Source organism: Salmo salar, chromosome 11 (assembly GCF_965601325.2).
Source record: "Salmo salar chromosome 11, fSalSal1, whole genome shotgun sequence".
In the NCBI taxonomy this organism is placed as follows: Eukaryota; Metazoa; Chordata; class Actinopteri; order Salmoniformes; family Salmonidae; genus Salmo; species Salmo salar.
In genome coordinates, this window is record NC_138301.1 from 31,198,249 (window position 1) to 31,218,911 (window position 20,663).

The 20,663-nt window shown below is 44.3% G+C and overlaps 1 protein-coding gene across 2 annotated transcripts in view; it reads right to left on the reverse strand.

Annotated features, from left to right (window-relative positions):
* Positions 1-5,673: 5,673 nt before the first annotated feature.
* Positions 5,674-20,663, reverse strand: part of LOC106562421 (sodium-dependent noradrenaline transporter) — a 95,344-nt gene continuing 80,354 nt past the window's right edge. For both annotated transcript variants that reach the window (XM_045689315.2, XM_014127300.3), the window contains exons 9-15: positions 19,829-19,941; positions 18,818-18,946; positions 18,391-18,490; positions 16,237-16,337; positions 10,857-11,024; positions 8,562-8,636; positions 5,674-8,137 (exon numbers count right to left, since the gene is read on the reverse strand). In XM_045689315.2, the coding sequence (XP_045545271.1) occupies positions 8,114-8,137; positions 8,562-8,636; positions 10,857-11,024; positions 16,237-16,337; positions 18,391-18,490; positions 18,818-18,946; positions 19,829-19,941 (710 nt within the window). In that variant the 3' untranslated portion in view covers positions 5,674-8,113. The remainder of the gene's footprint in view (positions 8,138-8,561; positions 8,637-10,856; positions 11,025-16,236; positions 16,338-18,390; positions 18,491-18,817; positions 18,947-19,828; positions 19,942-20,663) is intronic.

Here is a 20,663-nt window from a genome sequence, read left to right on the forward strand (position 1 = left end):
CCCGTCTCCTCGAGTTTCTTTTTTGTGAAGAAAAAGGAGGGTGGTCTGCATCCGTGCATTGATTACAGAGGTCTAAATGCTATCATGGTGGGGTTTAGTTACCCGCTACCTCTCACCGCTACGGCGGTGGAATCATTTCACGAAGCAAGATTCTTCACAAAACTGGATCTCAGGAGCGCGTATAATCTGGTGCGTATTAAGGATGGAGACGAGTGGAAAACCGCATTTAGTACCACATCGGGCCATTATGAGTACCTCGTCATGCTGTATGGGTTAAAGAATGCTCCAGCCGTCTTTCAATCCTTTGTAGACGAGATTCTCAGGGACCTGCATGGGCAGGGCGTGGTTGTCTCTATCGATGATATTCTGATATATTCCGCCACCCGCGCCGCGCATGTGTCCCTGGTACGCAAGGTGCTTGGGAGACTGCTGGAGCATGACCTATACGTCAAGGCTGAGAAGTGTGTGTTCTCCAAACGACCCGTCTCCTTCCTGGGTTATCGCTATTTCCACCACAGGGGTGGTGATGGAGTGTGACCGCGTTAAGGCCGTGCGTAATTGGCCGACTCCAACCACGGTGAAGGAGGTGCAGCGGTTCTTAGGGTTTGCCAATTACTCCCGGAGGTTTATCCGGGGTTTTGGCCAGGTAGCGGCTCCCACTACCTCACTGCTGAAGGGGGGGCCGGTGCGTTAGCGGTGGTCGACTGAGGTGGATGGAGCCTTCAAGAGGTTGAAGGTGCTGTTCACCGAAGCACCCGTGTTGGCGCACCCGGACCGCTCTCTAGCATTCATAGTGGAGGTGGACGCATCCGAGGCTGGGGTGGGTGCCGTGCTATCACAGCGCTCTGGTACGCCACCGAAATACCGCCCCTGTGCTTTCTTTTCGAAGAAGCTCAGTTCGGTGGAGCGTAACTATGATGTGGGGGACAGGGAGTTGTTAGCGGTGGTAAAAGCCTTGAGGGTGTGGCGACACTGGCTTGAGGGGGCTAAGCACCCCTTTCTCATCTGGACCGACCATCAGAATCTGGAGTATATCCGGGCAGCTAGGAGACTGAATTCGCGTCAGGCAAGGTGGGCCATGTTCTTCACCCGTTTTAGGTTCACTATTTCCTATAGGCCTGGCTCCCTGAACCCGAGGGCCGATGCGCTGTCCCATCTCTATGACACTGAGGACCGGCCCATCAATCCGACTCCCATCATTCCAGCTTCTAGGCTGGTGGCACCGGTGGTATGGGAGGTGGACTCAGACATCGAGCGGGCGTTAGTATTGGAACCTGCGCCTTCACAGTGTCCCGTGGGTGGGCTCACACTCTACCCTCTTCGGGTCATCCTGGTGTGGCGAGGACAGTGCGGGGTCTCAGGGGGAAGTACTGGTGGCCCACCTTGGCTAAGGACCTGAGGTTCTATGTCTCTTCCTGTTCGGTGTGCGCCCAGAGTAAGGCTCCTAGGCATCTCCCGAGAGGGAAGTTACAGCCCCTCCCCGTTCCAAAACAGCCATGGTCGCACCGGTCAGTAGACTTCCTGACAGATCTCCCCCCGTCTCAGGGGAGCACTACGATCCTGGTGGTTGTGGATCGGTTTTCAAAGTCCTGCCGTCTCCTCCCGTTGCCCGGTCTCCCTATGGCCCTGCAGACTGCGGAGGCCCTATTTACCCACGTCTTCCGGCACTACAGGGTGCCGAGGACATTGTCTCTGATCGAGGTTCCCAGTTCACATCCAGGTTCTGGAAGGCGTTTATGGAGCGTCTGGGGATCTCGGTCAGTTTGACCTCCGGTTAATACCCCGAGAGTAATGGGCAGGCGGAGAGGGTGAACCAGGAGGTGGGCAGGTTTCTGCGGTCGTATTGCCAGGACCGGCCAGGGGAGTGGGCGAGGTACATTCCTTTGGCGGTGTTAGCCCAGAACTCACTTCGTCACTCCTCCACTAACCTGTCACCCTTTCAGTGTGTTTTGGGTTACCAGCCGGTCCTGACACCATGGCACCAGAGCCAGACCGAGGCTCCTGCGGTGGAGGAATGGGTACAGCGCTCAAAGGAGACCTGGAGAGCCGTCCAGGAATCCCTGAAGCAAGCCAGTGGACGGCAGAAGAGGAGTGCTGACCGCCACCGCAGTGAGACCCCCGTGTTCGTACCGGGGGACAGGGTCTGGCTCTCGACCCGGAACCTGCCCCTCCGTTTGCCCTGCCGGAAGCTGGGGCCGCAGTGTGTGGGGCCCTTCAAAGTCCTGAGGAGGATAAACGAGGTGTGTTATAGATTACAACTCCCTTCCTATTACCGTATTAACCCCTCGTTTCATGTGTCTCTCCTCAGGCCGGTGGTAGCTGGTCCCCTACAGGAAGGTGAGGTGCCGTACAGCATACGGGCCATTCTGGACTCGAGACGCCGGGTGAGGGGCCTGCAGTACCTCGTGGACTGGGAGGGGTACGGCCCGGAGGAGAGGTGCTGGGTACCGGCGGAGGACGTCTTGGACCCATCCATGTTGAAGGATTTCCATCGCCTCCGTCCGGATCGCCCTGTGCCTCGCCCTCCGGGTCGCCCTCGAGGCCGGTGCTGGCATGCTGCAGGAGCCGCGCGTCGGGGGGGGGGGGGGGTACTGTCACGACTCCCACTGAAGGTGGCGCCCCCTCCTGCTCGGGTGGCGCTCGGCGGTCGTCGTCACCGGCCTACTAGCTGCCAGTGATTCCTTTTGTTTTCCCCCCTTTCTGTTATTGTTTGCACCTGTCCTTAGTTGGGTTGATTAGCGGGGCTATATTAGCTAGTTGGCCCGCCTGCTCTTTGTGCGGGATTGTTTCTCTGTGTACTGCTTTGGTACGCGCTGTAATTATTTTGCGCTAGTGCATGGTTTTGCGCTCACTGTGTTTTGTCCCCTGTGTTTGGGGCACTTTGATTTTTGTGTGCGCTCAGTTCACATTTTGGGTTGGCTGGTGTTTTGCTTGTCGAGCATTAAAAGCTATAACCCTTATCGCTGCTTCCTGCGTCTGATTCCTCCTCCACTACGCCCAAGCCTTACACACGGCTCTATGAGGTGTCTGGAGGGGAGACTACTTCAAGGGTCTCCTGTCATGAAGAAAGGCTGTAGTTCTGTAGAGAAATGTAAAACCCTGTTCTGTCAGATATAACAACTGTCTGATTTATTTCTCTGTTTTATCTCTCTCTTTCTCTCTTGCTCCCTCTCCTTATACTGAGCCCCTCTATCTTACTCTTGCTCTAGCTCCACCTCCCTCTCTCTCTCTCTAAACTGACCACGTCTCCATCTCTTTGACTCCCTCATTCCCAAGTCATAGCAACAACAAAAAATTGAAACGCCAGTGACCCTTGGCCCACAGACTGACAAGCCCCTAAATATCACAGGGTTTCAACTCTCCATAACTCGGTAGGATGTGTGTAAATGTGTATGAGGAAGAGGAGAAACATCAGAATGGACAGCATGGAACATTCTCCATACCATGACTCCCTATGAACAGTTTTCAAACACATTAACACAGTTCCATTAATGACCTCTACATGATGGAAGATGTAGTCGTACATTATCATAAGGAGAATATCTGGGTGGAACTCTACATGTGGGTATTCCATTTTTCTAGTCATTGTTTAGTTTTGTTCTCAGGCTAAACTAGAACATTGGATGTTGTTAATGAATAGGATCTTAGGATAGGATAGGCAGCAAAAGGACCTGTAGTCAGTCTCTGTAGGTGTGAACTCTTCAGAGAGAGAGAGAGAAAGGGGAGAGAGAGAGACAGAGAGAGAAAGAGGGAGAGGGGGACAGGTACAGAGAGAGAGAGAGAGAGAGAGAGAGAGAGAGAGAGAGAGAGAGAGGGGGGGGACAGATACAGAGAGAGAGAAAGAAAGAAAGGAGGGAGAAAGAAGATCAAGAGATGGGGCGAGAGAGATAGAAAGAGAGAGGGGAGAGCGAGAGAAAGAAAGAGTTAAAAAGCACTGCACAGTCACATGTGATAGCTTTTGGGGATCTCTCCAAAAATGTGTGCATTAATAGCATAGAGCAGTTTGGCAATAGGCATGCAGGAGAAACAGACAAGGATTATGTACTGTTCTGGATCCCACACCTGCTGCTGATTAAAAACAAAAGCAGCATAACCGGCCACTCAGCCGACAGCAGAGCGGAGCTCGGCCACAGTGGCACAAAGCTTTGGTCATTGTGTGGTGGCCTTTGTGGGGTATGACATGGGCACAGAGCAGCCGCACATGAAGAGAAAAGAGACACGACAGCAGGACGCCACAGTTAGCTACAGTACTGCAAGTGTAACCGATGTGAAATGGCTAGCTAGTTAGCGGTGGTGCGCGCTAATAGCGTTTCAATCGGTGACGTCACTCGCTCTGAGACCGTGAAGTAGTTGTTCCCCTTGCTCTGCAAGGGCCGCGGCTTTTCTGGCGCGATGGGTAACGATGCTTCGTGGGTGTCGATGTGCGCAGAGGGTCCCTGGTTCGAGCCCAGGTAGGGGCGAGGAGAGGGACGGAAGCTATACTGTTACACAATGAGAAATCCTCGCTCAGCAGAAACAGAGGAGAACACTGTCAAAGAGCAGCATCAACCATGTTGTTAAATTGCTATTTGGCTCACCACACACTAACCATCTGTTAACTTCATATTATATATGGAGAGTGCTAAAACTCTGTATTATATACAGTGATTCCGATGCCTTTGAATCATGGATACTAGATCTGATGGATGTGAGATGTAAGACTTGTTTGACTAACTTGTTATTGTTATTTTTATTGTATTACTATATTTCCTTTAGTTTATTTAGCAAATGTTGTCATACTTTTTTTTAAAACTCTGCATTGTTGGTTAAGGTAAGCGTTTCACGCTATACAACATATTCGACGCATGTGACAAATAACATTTGATTTGATTTCCATCAGTCTGTGTAAGGTGAGAGATATTAATAGGCTTTGTTGTTGTTATAAATGATTCACCTCTGTATAAAGCTATTGCCATTAGCTTCTCTTTGTACTGTATATCCTTCACTTGTTGCTGAGAGAAATTGAAAAATATATTTAAGAAAGCTGCATACTTCTCTACTCTTGAGAATATGCAATGTTTTTGCACCGGTAGAGACGCTTCGCTGTATCTGTGTCAGTCAACGCTGCAGAATATATATCCTGACGAAACATAAACAATACAATTCCCACATAGCTTTACTTCAAAAAAGAACTCTGAGAATAAACGCATGATGCAGGGAGCTGGAGCCTCCAGCAGTGAAACAGAAGTACATTTTTTTTCTTCTGTTGAAGTACAATATTGCAACACTTGCTGAATCAGTGGAGAGAGAGAGAGAGAGAGAGAGAGCGAGAGAGAGAGACAGAGGGAAAGTGAGCGAGAGAGAGACAGAGGGAGAGAGACAGAGGGAGAGAGAGACAGAGGGAGAGAGAGAGAGAGCGAGTGAGAGACAGAGGGAAAGTGAGCGAGAGAGAGAGAGAGAGAGAAACGTATGTAGATGCTCCCTTCCAGAAGAAGAATCCCCTTTCCCTCATCAGAGAGCTCCAAACATCCCCCCTTTCTGGTTCCTCTATTATCTAAGCCCCATGCATTCATCCTTTGGCTAATGTACAGTCTACCCTCTCGAACACAACACAATGGACCGGGAATTCAATTCCATTCACAGAAGCTTATAATCCCATTCTTCCAACAATAAATCAATGCTTATACCCCCATCTGTGTGTGTAGAAGAACTCTTTATTATAATAGTGTGCATATTTTGACTTCTTCATAGATAGTTGTCACTCACGTTCAACAGGACTTTTGTATTGTACACAGTGTTCTGTAAACTTAGCTCAGGTAATGCCAGGGCTCTACATTCACGTTGCAAAGTTACCCCGGTTACACTGGAGAATACATCTGTAAATAGATTAATCTTACCTACATCAAACACAATGATATAACAGTAACGGTGGACAGTTACGTTTAAAATACTTTACATTCACGTTTCGTTTATAAACAATTTGATAAATACAAGATTAGATATATAACAAAAGAATATATTTATATATTTTTCCATATCTTATACTCCACATACAATAGAATTTTTGTGTGTGGCTTGCTTCCTGCCATTAATGTTATTTTACAATTTAAAAAAAATCTATTACATTTCAACTCCATTTCAATAAATAAAGAAACAGAAAAGAGAAACAGAAAAAAACAAAAACGAAAGACAAAAACAGCAGACGTCTCTAAAAAAAAGGGGTGAACATATTGGCACTTCCTTGGTGGTGAATCTTCTTTGAGTCAAGTTGGACAAAAAATAGGCTTCAACAGATGACAATGTAACATATAAAGACACCATAAACTATTTAACATAACAATCCTTGTACAATGAATGAGGCATTTCAAACTTAAAATACACTATCTATCCACACACACACACACACACACACACACACACACACACACACACACACACACACACACACACACACACACACACACACACACACACACACACACACACACACACACACACACTTTGAAGGAGAAGCTCCTGATTTCCCTCACCCATATGGACCACAAAACCATGCATTGGAAAGATGCAACATAACAAAGAGAACATTATATAAAAAGTAAAGAAACGTCACTTGTTTTGTTGAGTCTACCTGTGTTAGTGCTGTAATTCAGTTAAGCTTTTGATGAAACAGGGCATTTCTTGCATGCCTGAAAACATTCCCTAAAACACTAAGAGTGCTTACCTATGCATAGAGAACTGAAACAATTATTTATGTTAAGGACTTCTTTCAAGTGCTAGATTCAACTTCATTTTATCAAAGCCTCCCTTTGTGTCTTCACCACTGTTCAATTACTACTGTTTATCCACAAGCACGGTGAAGGCAAAATCATTGGATCAAGGGCACAAGCCTCTCTGAAGAGGAAAATATGCTAGTACTATGCAACACATTAAAGCTGGTACACACAGTACCATTAGTAACCATAGCAGGACAATGTAGACCTCTACTCTGTGTAAAGTCCATGTGTAAAGCATAAGGACGACCACTTGCAAGACAAAACATTTCTGAGTCTCAACATAAATTGTTCCCTTTTCTGTGAGACAGGTGACAAAAGCTTCACATCTGTTTCAGGAAGGTTTCAAAAGATGGAGAAGGCAACTGGGAAAAACCTCTACCGCTGTAAGATGAACATCAAAAGGACATTGTCATTCAAACTGAATTAATAACGTATGTTGGTAACCATAAAGTGTATCTATCATCCACGAGCTCTGATCTGCAGGAGGATTCCTGAGTCGTCGGGCAAAACCTTTCTGGATGGACCAATGAAAACATTTACCTTTCTGTATGGACCAATGAAAACATTGGCAGGTTCTGAAGTGTCTAGCTCGATAAGGCACTGACACAGTTGAGCTGCTGTTATCTAGAGTAGTGACTGGAGACCTACTCAGTCAGACATACAAAGAGGGCAATGAAACTAGATTTCTTCCCTTTCTCATTCACCTAAAAGCTTGAGGGTCCTCTTTGAAAAGAATCAAGAAGATAAAAAGCAATGTAAGTCATGTTTGTCTCCCCCTGCCTAGAGTATACATGATGACAGAAGTGGTCATTTGGTACTTTCTGACTTGGTTTAAGTGTCTAACCCATGTATAACTAATGAACACAGAACAACAGTCATTGTAAAAAAAACATGTAAAAAAAAAAATTATGATATGAAAAACAATAATTGTGTCCATGAACACAGAAAACACCTGTAGATGCTCTGCATGGAATGTCTCCATCTTATGAGTTGTATACATTTTTTTTTAAATGACGATGATGACGATGTCACATGGTAAAAAGTTTTAAATAAAAAGATACTTCAAAAGCAAAAACATGGAGGATACTGGGTTGACTCTGTAGGCAGAGGTTGATGAGAGAATCTGTAGTCACTCGACAGAGAGAGAAGGAGATGAGGGGCGGAGTGGAAAAGAGGGGATGGCAGGTCGCAGGTTGGGTCAGAACCAACAGAAGACAGAGAGGCAGAAAGGAGCATGGCATTTTCCCTGTCCATCCTCCAGTAGCAGGAGGCTCAGCAGCAGGAACATCTGCCGTCGAAACACAATGACTCCAACACCCCGGAATTGTGAGTAGTGGGGAAGGTTGGGTGACATCAGGTTGTCAGATAGCCAACCAGTGCTTGAGCTGAAATAGAAAAGGGTGAATTTGCTAAAGCCTCATCGCCAATGCAGTATGGAGCATCATTAGAGGTCACATTCATTCAGTTTTCCATTCTGGTCATCACTCTGTCTACCTCCACTATACCTCTCTGTTTTCCAGCCCTTACAGATGTAGAACCTTAAACACACTACAAGTTTGCATTTCCTGCTGTGCAAGAAAAATCTCAGCAACAAAAGAGTGATCAAATTGAGTTTTAAAAAGGCTTCTAAAGTTTGTCATTTTCACTTTAAAATGTCAGACTTAATTTGCCATAATGAAAAATATATCAACCCCTACAAAAATGTCCATTCATTATAATACACATAATAATTCAAATGTCCTGTTGCTGCAGGATTATTTTCCTGATCTAGCACACTGGCTCAAATTAAGATCCAACATCTGTACTCACTGTGAACTGTCTGATGGTAGCTCCCTCCGCCACCAGATGATGTTCGTGTTCTGGTGTGATGCAGTAGGCTATCCTCTGAAAATAAACCATTACAGTACATAACTCATACCTTACAATAAACACATAGTCTTACACTGAAAAAAACAGAATCCAAAGAGTTTAGATGCACATTGTCCCAAGAAAAAGAGATATGATCTTGAAGCTTGAAATAAACTAGCGCTTTATTCTATGGTCACAGTTTATTCTATAGATCCACCATTTCTTCTATAGATAAGGAACTTCGAGATAGCTCAAATACGTCGAACAGCTTTCTGATTCTGATGTGATCAGGCTGGACTGGATGTACACTGCACTGTAGTGTGTACTGCATGACCTCTGATGTCTGTTCAAGATTGCCCCCATCCTCATATCTGACTGAGTGCACTTGGTGTGATAACAGTATGATAAACTGTGATCTCAGCTGGAGGAAAAGCATGAGAGATAGTCATGGAAGGAGTTTAAACACTGCCAGGATATCAGAAGGAAATGCCACGAGGAGTGAGTAAGAAAACACAAGGTAACACTGTTTACTGCTCAGGAAGATAATCAAAGCTGTGGAATGTTGTTTTTATGATTGTACTGTACACTGTTCAGGCTTTGAACCCGCAAGATCTCTAACCAGCGTCCCAAAAGCACTGACATCATCAACCATCAACCATTGAAAAGGAAAAAGTCCATTTATGTGTCAGTTCAATGTCAAGCCCTGAAGACTCCAAGCTAAATGCTTGCCATTGATCTAAGATTATCTTTGCATAAAATAAACACATACTATCCCAGGGGGGCAACCCTGGTTGAAATGACATCATAATCTGGTTATAAGGATGGCATTTCAACCAGTTTTGACCGCTGGGATACAGATAAGAGGTTGCTATTTACCACAGCTTTCAAGCTACATGACATCAAGCTACAGTACATACTGTACCTGCCAACATTAACACACTACTATGTTAAAAGCTCTTAAGGATTGGACCCTTTTTCACCTAAAATTACATACCCAAATCTAACTGCCTGTAGCTCAGAACCTGAAGCAAGGATATGCATATTCTTGATACCATTTTTTTTTAAACCTTTATTTAACTAGGCAAGTCAGTAAGAACAAATTCTTATTTACAATGACGGCCTACCCCGGCCAAACTCGGACAATACTGGGCCAATTGTGCACCGCCCTATGGGACTCCCAATCACGGCTGGTTGTGATATAGCCTGGAATCAAACCAGGGACTGTAGTGACGCCTCTAGCACTGAGATGCAGTGCTTTAGACCGCTGCGCCACTCGGGAGCCATTTGAAAGAAAACATTTTGAAGTTTGTGGAAATATGAAATGAATGTAGGAGAATATAACACATTAGATCTGGTAAAAGATAATACAAACAAAAAAACATACATTTTATATTTATTTTTTTGTTCCATAATCTTTGAAACGCAAGAGAAAGGCCATAAATTAAGATGGTAGCCTATGTGTAATTTAGATTGTGTCCACAAGATGGCAGCAGTGTTTGTGCAAAGTTTCACAGATCAACCCTTAAGAGAGATTGGTGGGGCTAAGGCTTAAGAGGGTGTGAACAATGTTGAATGGGTGTAGACAAAGAAGAGCTCTCCAATAGTAGTACCAAAACATTGAAAGACGGTTTTCTCAAAAGTGAGTTTACAAGTTGATCAACTTTCAAAGCAGAATTACTTTCCCATTGGTTCCTCAAATGCAGTGTATTATATACCATGTTGTAGCTCTAAGTCTCTACTTTTATCCAATGTAAAAAACAGAAATTCAAATGTTGCTACATAAGACCGAATCCAGATGGTGAGTCACATTTTATCTCTGGGACCCTCAGGATGACAAATCAGAGCAAGATTACGGAATGTAAGTACATTATTTACCTTCAGAGGTGAATGTCTCAAACCAGTGTTTTGTTGTTGTGCACTATCCTCAAACAATAGAATGGATTTTTTTCTGTAATAGCTACTGTAAATTGGACACTGCAGTTAGATTAACAAGAATTTAAGCTTTCTGCCCATATAAGATATGTCTATGTCCCGGAAAGTTGGCTGTTGTATACAACGTTTTCTAGTCACATTATTGCATATGAACATTGTCTGTAATGTCATTTACGTTATATGTCGGACCCCAGTAAGACTAGCTGTCGCCATTGGCGTTGGCTAATGGGCATCCTAATAAATCAAATCCAATCGATCTAAGGTTATCTTTACATTATATAAACAACAACTATGCAGATGAGAGGGATTTGTTTTTCCACTGACCTGTTTGAATGTCCCTGGCATACTGAGGAACTTGTAGATGGCGTAGATGGGCACAAACATCATGGAGGACAGAGCTACGCCCCAGCCAATCACATTGGACCATGAAGGAAAGACATAGTCATCATAACTCAGGCCCGTGGACGTCACAATGCTGGCTATCACCACAACCTGGGGAGAGGAGAGAAACAACAGAACGGATAGCTAGGTCATCATACAAACTGAGGACAGGAGAAACAACAGAACCGCTAGCTATGTCACCATATAAACTGAGGACAGGAGAAACAACAGAACGGTTAGCTATGTCACCATATAAACTGAGGACAGGAGAAACAACAGAACGGTTAGCTATGTCACCATATAAACTGAGGACAGGAAAAACAACAGAACGGTTAGCTATGTCACCATATAAACTGAGGACAGGAGAAACAACAGAACGGTTAACTATGTCACCATATAAACTGAGGACAGGAGAAACAACAGAACGGTTAACTATGTCACCATATAAACTGAGGACAGGAGAAACAACAGAACGGTTAGCTATGTCACCATACAAACTGAGGACAGGAGAAACAACAGAACCGCTAGCTATGTCACCATATAAACTGAGGACAGGAAAAACAACAGAACGGTTAGCTATGTCACCATATAAACTGAGGACTGGAGAAACAACAGAACGGTTAGCTATGTCACCATATAAACCGAGGACAGGAGAAACAACAGAACGGTTAGCTATGTCACCATATAAACTGAGGACAGGAGAAACAACAGAACCGTTAGTTAGGTCACCATATAAACTGAGGACAGGACAAACAACAGAACCGTTAGTTAGGTCACCATATAAACTGAGGACAGGAGAAACAACAGAACCGTTAGGTCACCATATAAACTGAGGACAGGAGAAACAACAGAACGGTTAGTTAGGTCACCATATAAACTGAGGACAGGAGAAACAACAGAACCGTTAGCTAGCTCACCATATAAACTGAGGACAGGAGAAACAACAGAACGGTTAGTTAGGTCACCATATAAACTGAGGACAGGAGAAACAACAGAACGGTTAGCTAGGTCACCATATAAACTGAGGACAGGAGAAACAACAGAACGGTTAGCTATGTCACTATATAAACTGGGAACAGGAGAAACAACAGAACGGTTAGCTAGGTCATCATATCAACAGAGGACAGGAGAAACAACAGAACCGTTAGCTAGGTCACCATATAAACTAAGGACAGGAGAAACAACAGAACGGTTAGCTAGGTCACCATATAAACTGAGGACAGGAGAAACAACAGAACGGTTAGTTAGGTCACCATATAAACTGAGGACAGGAGAAACAACAGAACGGTTAGCTAGGTCATCATATCAACAGAGGACAGGAGGAACAACAGATCCGCTAGGTCTTGATGCTGGCAATCACCACAAAGTAAGGAGAGGAGAAAAAACAACAGGGTGGTTATAATAATCCCAACGAAACATCAAACAGAGCTTAGAAATAGAAATAACGAATACCTCTCCTCCACTCCGCCACTGTTCATTTTGACAAAAAAATGTAAGCATTGCAGAGATGAAATTGAGTTGAATAGAACAGACTAGGGCATGGTCGCTCCCTCTGGGGTTTAAACATACTGTAATAGACTTACACTGTAAGTACTCTGGTTCACCTGGCTGCTGTAGACTAGAGACTGGAGGCCCATCACCACTGAACTGTAGCTCTGTAGCTTTGTAACTGTTGCCCCAGAGAGCAGCAAACATCACTAGTAGTTATAATACAACACTGGAAGGTCAGGGAAGTGTCTCTTCCTCGTCTCCAACTGAATATCAAAGGCCAACAACATCCTTCTATGTCCTTCTTCTACAAATGCCATCTATGCAACAGCCAAAGTTGCTTGCTATCTTCCTGACATCTGCTGTTTCTGCCTTGCTTCTGGAGGTAAGGCTAGCAGAACTATGGTAGCATACACTACACATTAAAACTAAACAATGATAGCTCCCCTCAGACGTAAGGTTTAAAGATCATGGTGATATATTGGCTTACAATCTTATGTACCTCTTTTCCTGGCTTTCAATCTTCCTCTGCTCTTTTTATTTCCTGTTTGCCATATAAAACATATACACTTCCCATATGGAAGGAAGAATATTGACTTATGACTGATCATAATCAATATAAAAGCATTAAGGGAATAAAATAATTTCCCACCAAGACAGATAATGTGCTTTTGGTAAGCCCTATCTATACAAACCCATACAGTATCTGTGCTTTATTGACATAGCATATTTCTAATATTATAAAATATAGAGACCTACACATTGTCATGATGTGGCCCTCTTTGGATATAGCAAGCACCAACTCTCTCTCTCTCACCACCTCTTTCTTCCCCCTACACCCAGGCTCTGTTATCTCAGGTCGTAAATTCCTGGAGGAGACTCTCTCCCTCATGCAGTATAGAGAGAGAAAGGTTCACAGTAGAACAAAGGAACTTCTTCTACCTCACAGAGCTTGAGAACTGAACAATATCCATGTTTTGGAGAATGTGTAACCGGTCGGTGGAGAATCCAGCTACGACCGGTCCATTTTGTTTAAAGTTTGTGACCTCATTGAGAGACAATACAGCCACATTACCATAACTCTGTTTATACAAGAGTCTCCGTTATGAGATTTGCATCTAATTATTGTATAAAATGAATGAGTAAAGATGGAACTATTTGTGAAATTCTGTGATGTGATTTTAATCTGTTTAATGAAAGAGAGTCCAATTCCCTTTAAAGTTAACTAAGTCATTGGCCCACCCCATGAGCACAGACATTGTTCTGGCGTCATGGGACAGCCTTTTCTGCTGTTCCGAAAAAACCCTGCACCTAGAGAAGCCCACTTTAGACCAAGCGTACCTCGATTACCGAGAGGGCTAAGGTTTGAGTAGAGACCATGCATTCCTCGGTTGCTGAATTCTTAACCATACCACGTGGTTAAACTCTGAGACTATTGATACCGACAGAATAAGAGCAAATCTTCGATACTAATTACTAGTCTGCAGCTAGGAATTCTGTACCATTGAATGCGAAGACCGACAACCGCCGAAACATCTATTCTATAAGAACATTTCTGAATGTTACTCTGAAGTATTCATTCTAACCAAAGACTCCAGGGACGCAGAGAGAATCTCAGATGAACTTTCCAACAAAAAAGGATGATTCCAACAGAGATCACGACGACACACTGAGCGTAAATATATATATTGATTGCAATTATTCCCGAATGAGTGAGCGTTCATGTGCAAAGGTTTAGTATTTCAATTGTTATAATTATCAACTGTGTAGTGTCTTTTGTCTTTCCCGCCCTTCTCAGTCCCTTTGTCTACCAAGCCGCCATGCCGGTTTAGACCACTAGGGCACATCCCCCATCATTTCCTTGTAACCATACCTCTTGTTTGTTATGCACTTCTGTGATTATTTAGTTACTTAGTAAATAAATGATTAAGACAATTGATGTATGGATGATTCATAGCAAAGACTGGGTTCTGGCTGTGCTGGGTTGGCTGGGTATGGCCAAGATGTTCAAACATAGTTATATTGTAGTTTAATCAGTTTTCATGCAGAGTTCATGTGATGCTAATCTATTCTTGGAGATACAGTACTTCTAACATGGAGGCGAACAACCTTTAAAAAAATATAACAGGAAAACATATTTCCTGTGGCAAATTACGAATTGCTGGCACATAATACAAGTTTAACCTCTATGGGCTAGGCGGGACGAATTCGTCCCACCTACGTAACAGCCAGTCTAATCCAGTGGCGCGATTTTTGAATCGTTTGAAATACTATTACTTCAATTTCTCAAACATTTGACTATTTTACAGCTATTTAAAGACAAGACTCTCGTTTATCTAACCACACTGTCCGATTTCAAAAAGGCTTTACAACGAAAGCAAAACATTAGATTATGTCAGGAGAGTGCCCAGCCAGAAATAATCAGACACCCATTTTTCAAGCTAGCATATAATGTCACCAAAAACCCAAACCACAGCTAAATGCAGCACTAACCTTTTATGATCTTCATCAGATGACACACCTATGACATTATGTTATACAATACATGCATGTCTGTTCAATCAAGTTCATATTTATATCAAAAAACAGCTTTGTACATTAGCATGTGACGTTCAGAAAAAGCATACCCCCCGCAAACTTCCGGGGAATTTACTAACAGTTTGCTAAATTACTCACGATAAACGTTCACAAAAAGCATAACAATTATTTTAAGAATTATAGATACATTACTCCTCTATGCACTCGATATGTCCGATTTTAAAATAGCTTTTCGGATGAAGCACATTTTGCAATATTCTAAGTACATAGCCCAGCCATCACATTTCCTATAAGAAAAATGTTCTTACCTTTCCTGTTCTTCATCAGAATGCACTCCCAGGACTTCTACTTCAATAACAAATGTAGGTTTGGTCCCAAATAATCCATAGTTATATCCAAATAGCGTCGTTTTGTTCGTGCGTTCTAGACACTATACGAATGGTAATCCACGGTCGCGCGCATGGCGCATGGCGTGACAAAAAATGTCTAAATATTCCATTACCGTACTTCGAAGCATGTCAACCGCTGTTTAAAACCAATTTTTATGCCATTTATCTCGTAGAAAAGCGATAATATTCCGACCGGAATCTGCAATAAACTAAACAGCCGAATTAAAATACTCCACGGGGGCTAATCGCGCACGCGCCTCATTCCATTGTCACCTAATGGGACACTTGAATAAGGTGATAATCTGTTTCAGCCTGAGGCTGCCTCGTCATCCTTCATGATTTTCCCGGGTCCTGAGAGCCTATTGGAGCCCTGGGAATTGTCACGTTACAGCTAAGATCCTTACTCTTCAATAAACAGATGCAAGACGCACGACTCCTTGTCAGACAGGCCACTTCCTGCATGAAACCTTGTCAGGTTTTTGCCTGCCATAGGAGTTCTGTTATACTCACAGACACCATTCAAACAGTTTTAGAAACTTTAGGGTGTTTTCTATCCAAACCTGAACAGTAATATGCATATTCTAGCTTCTGAGTTGGTGTAGGAGGCAGTTAAAAATGGGCACATATTTTTTCCAAATTCTCAATACTGCCCCCTAGCCCAAACAGGTTAAAAAGACTATAGTACAGTATATGGCAGCCAGTAACAATTAAGAAACCTCTGTTGTGAATTTCCTCATTTCTTCCTTCAAGCACAATAACATATCATACATCATGATTCCTACAGTATGTTAAATACTTGCTTGTGTCAGGTACTTTGCCCTCCCATCCCAACCCCCAGCACCATGCCAAAAGCTTCCGCCCCACCCCAGTACCCCAACCAGCCCTTTCTTGCCCCCCGGGGGTCTCACCAGTAGGAAGGTGGGGCTGACAAACTTCCAGCACAGCCTCCAGTAGAGACCTGGCTTGAAGCCCATCATGCGCTCGATATCCTCACTGAAGCGGTCCACGCCTGGAGAGGAAACACAGGGCAGAAGACCAGGGCTTGAACTCACGCACACAGAACCAGACCCATAAACCCACTGCAGACCTGGGTTCAAATAGTACTTGTTTCCTTACAAATACTGAAGCTGAGCTTGATTGAGCTTGCCCGGTGCAATACAACCAATAGTCCCGAAAGTATAAACCCTGCCCATCTGGCACTACGGGAAGGTTGAATCAAACACTCAACGTACTTTAAAGGAAACAAATACTATTTGCACCCAGGTCAGACCGACAGTCCGCTTTGCTTCTGATGTCTCAAGTTCACAGGAGAACTAACGCTCCTCTCATCAATTTCCATACATAACAGGTGGAGCATTGGCTCCAATTTCTTGTATAATTATGAGTTCACACAGCAGTAAAAATGCAGCTCAATGATATCTGTTTCATAAAAGTCTCTGAGCCTTCCAAGTATGTTATATTATAATTTCACACAGGGTTAAGTCTGCCTATAAGGAGATGGACTGTGTCCCAAACGGCACTATATAGTGCACTACTTTTGACCAAAAGTAGTACACTATATAAGGAATATGGTGCCATTCGGTACACAACCATGATGTTTCTATAGCTTGGGCATAATGTTTCTTTATCAAGGCAGCCCAGGCCTGTTAACATCTACAAGAAGACCCTCTCCTTTTATCTCCTCCCGACAACAGCTCAGCATCTGGGGTGCTCTGTCTGTCTCACCTCCTCATGAGGTTCAGTTTCAACAGTTAATGCTGACAATAAATCATGGTGTACATTGATGGGCTGTAGTTTAAAGATAAAGCACAAGTCATCTTGTCGACGTACAGTATTATCTTTGTGCAATACATAAAACACAAAACAGACTGCATACAACTGTTCACACACCATAGAATCATTCACTACTCTCCCTCACACATGCCCATGCTAGGTAGCCTAGCGGTTAGAGCATTGGGCCTGTAACCGAAAGGTTGCTAGTTCAAATCCCCAAGGTGAGAAGTCTGTCGATGTGCCCTAAAGCAAGGCACTTAACCCTCATTTGCTCCAGGGTTTCTGTACTACTATGGACGACCCCGTCACATTTCTCTGCATTACTAGACACACTGTACTGTACAGTCTCTCATCACTCCCCCATACCTCCCCTCCCTGCCTCCCTCTCCTCTGACCCCCACCAAGGGAGAGAGTCAGTAGTTAGCCTCCCCTCCCTGCCTCCCTCTCCTCTGACCCCCACCAAGGGAGAGAGTCAGTAGTTAGCCTCCCCTCCCTGCCTCCCTCTCCTCTGACCCCCACCAAGGGAGAGAGTCAGTAGTTAGCCTCCCCTCCCTGCCTCCCTCTCCTCTGACCCCCACCAAGGGAGACAGTCAGTAGTTAGCCTCCCCTCCTTGCCTCCCTCTCCTCTGACCCCCACCAAGGGAGAGAGTCAGTAGTTAGCCTCCCCTCAGTGGTCTGTGTGTGGCTCTGGCTGTGGCCTACTTTATGATGGCTGCAATCTACTGTCTGACAATGGGAGTGTATGGAGGGATGGAAAGGAGCAGGGAGGAAGGGAGAAGGCAGGAGGTGTAAGGAAGGAGGGAAGTGTATGGAAAGCTGAAGACATGGAGAGGGAGCAGAGGAGAGGAGTATTGGGAGAGATGGAGATCTATTAGTGAAGAGAGGCAGTCTAGAAGATAAGAGGAGGGAGGGAGTGTATGGAGAAATGGAAAGAGGAGTATTGGGAGAGATGGAGAAAGGGGGTTAACAGTGGCAGTCTAAGGAAGGGAAGCACAGTGTCTCTACACTGCCAGTAAATGTCAGGTGTAGCTGCAGGGCCTGGGTAGTGAAGATGCCAGGGAGTTAGGGAGGTTGAGAGAGCCCAGCGGAGGAGAGGGCAGGCCAGGAGAGGTGGGAAGGGGGTGATGGAGGGTGGGGTGATGGAGGGATGGACAGAACAAAGGGCTGGGCTCTAATTAACAACAGAAGAGGATGAGGAAAGGTACAGTAGATAAGCAGGTTCACCACAGTAAGAAGTCAGCATTAGTATGTGCCTCTGTACTAGGCTAAGGGGGACCGATTATACATACCGTAGAACCAGGACACCCCAATGGCCTCAATCAGCACCCCAAACAAGATGGAGGTCCCTGCCGCGTAGTTATCCAACAAAGTCAGCACATATATACCTCCCTGACAGACAGAGAGAGAGAGAGACAGATACAGAGACACAATGTCAAAAGGTTGTTGCAGATGTTACTGAGGGCAATCTGTCTGCAGTTAACTACAGTGAGCTGGCAAGGATAAGCATGAAACACAAAGCTTATCCAGTCAGTCAATAACAATACTTCACATGGTTGGACAGGGGTTTCCCTTTTCTGTCTTTCCTGTGACTGATCCACCTAAATCACAGAAGCACACTCTATCTTGTCTCTTTGGTGTATCTTTGGTTTGATTTATGCAATCATATGACAACTATGAAAATCATATGTGACTCAGAGGAACAGGAAGTGACCTCACATTAGTGATGCAGAAGAGCGCAACAAGGAAGGTTCCGAATGCCGTGGCGAAGGTGAACAGCTTCCTGTTCCTCTTCAGGATCTTGAAGTCGTCTGACAGTCCTGTGATGACCGCCTCCATACCGCCCATCTAGAAGACAGACAGACAGACAGACAGACAGACAGACAGACAGACAGACAGACAGACAGACAGACAGACAGACAGACAGACAGACAGACAGACAGACAGACAGACAGACAGACAGGATGATTCAGTGGCAGAAACACATAAACCGTAGTGCCTACAGCAGCAATGTAACAGAATCACACAAAGTCTTCGCACCCAAACAGAATACCTTTGGCCTAGAATATAAATGATCAGACCTAGCTTTCTTAGTGCAGTGCTACATTGGGCATGACTACTACTGTAAAAGAAAATGTTCCCCTGCTGTGGAATTTCCTTTCTCTCTTCATTTACAGTAAATTATCACCTTGTGTAACTGAGAAATTGAATGGGGAAAAATGTAAATCTCTGTGAACAAAGTTTTCCTGTGTTTCAGGTTGCGGTGCATGTGATTTTCCACCTCATGCTTCATGGTTATTGGGTAACAGTCAAAACAACTGCCTTCCCACACTGCTGCTAGTCTAGACAATACCTAGAGCACTCACTGCAACCATGGGAAAGTAGAATAATGCAGAGAGAGACAGAGCGAGGGACAGCGAGAGGGACAGAGAGAGACAGAGAAAGAGAGAGACAGAGAGGAACAGAGAGAGGGGCAGATAGAGAGAGAGCGAGACAGGGAGAGAGAGAGAGAGAGAGAGAGAGAGAGAGAGAGAGAGAGAGAGAGAAAGACAGAGAGAGAGACAGATATAGATAGAGTGGAGGAGATTATATAGTATTCTAATCTTCAAATCCACTATATAGATCAGATAAACCCACCATAAGATAGAAACAAAAGGTCAGTAGCCATATGTGCCCTGTGGTGGGACATAGCATGCAGTCATTCAACCCTGAGGAGGGCCAGTAACTCACAGAGCTGTCGATGCCCAGAGTCAGCAGCATGATGAAGAATACTATGGCCCAGAAGGTAGATCCAGGCAGGGTGGAGATGGCCTCAGGATAGATGATGAACACCAGTCCTGCACCTGCACTCACACACAGATACACAGATAGAGACACTTGTGATAGGACACACCAGAGCCAACTGATTACCATCAGTCTATAAAACAGTGCCTTGTTTGGTGGGATGCTGAAATAGAACAGTATATTGTTGGGTGGGATGTTGATATATAACTTCCTTGTCCTGAGCTTGACCCTGTCCACAAGGTGGTTTTAGAGGAAATAAGAGATGGTTTAACAATGGAAAGGAAAGTGAAAGAAGGAGGAGCGGATGGAGAAAGACAGAGAAGTGAGGACACAAGATGACAAAGAAATGACAGACAGCTAGAGACAGTGGAAAGTAGAAGACAAAAGAACTAGAAAGAAAAGCAGATTTTTAACAGATACCATTCTTTTTGTATGTCTGCCAACCCCTCTCCACAGCAGGCCAGTATTTATGTGACTTCTTGGAAACTGTTTGCCTTAAAAAAAAAACAGTTTGAAATGTTCTCTGGTATTTCAATTCCATCTGAACCCCAGAGCCTCTCAGCTACTGTTGCAATCAATTATATTAAAAACATTGCACGTTGCTGCTCATTCTTAAAGGGATGATTCACCCATTTTGAATGTTATATCATTTTTGTGCATCACTGAGCGATGTTCGATCGATTCCTGGGATCATTTCATGTTTTCATGTGTATCTGAGCTATTGCCGTACAAGCAGGCAGAAATACAGCCGGTATGACGAGTTTTCCATCACTTGTCATAC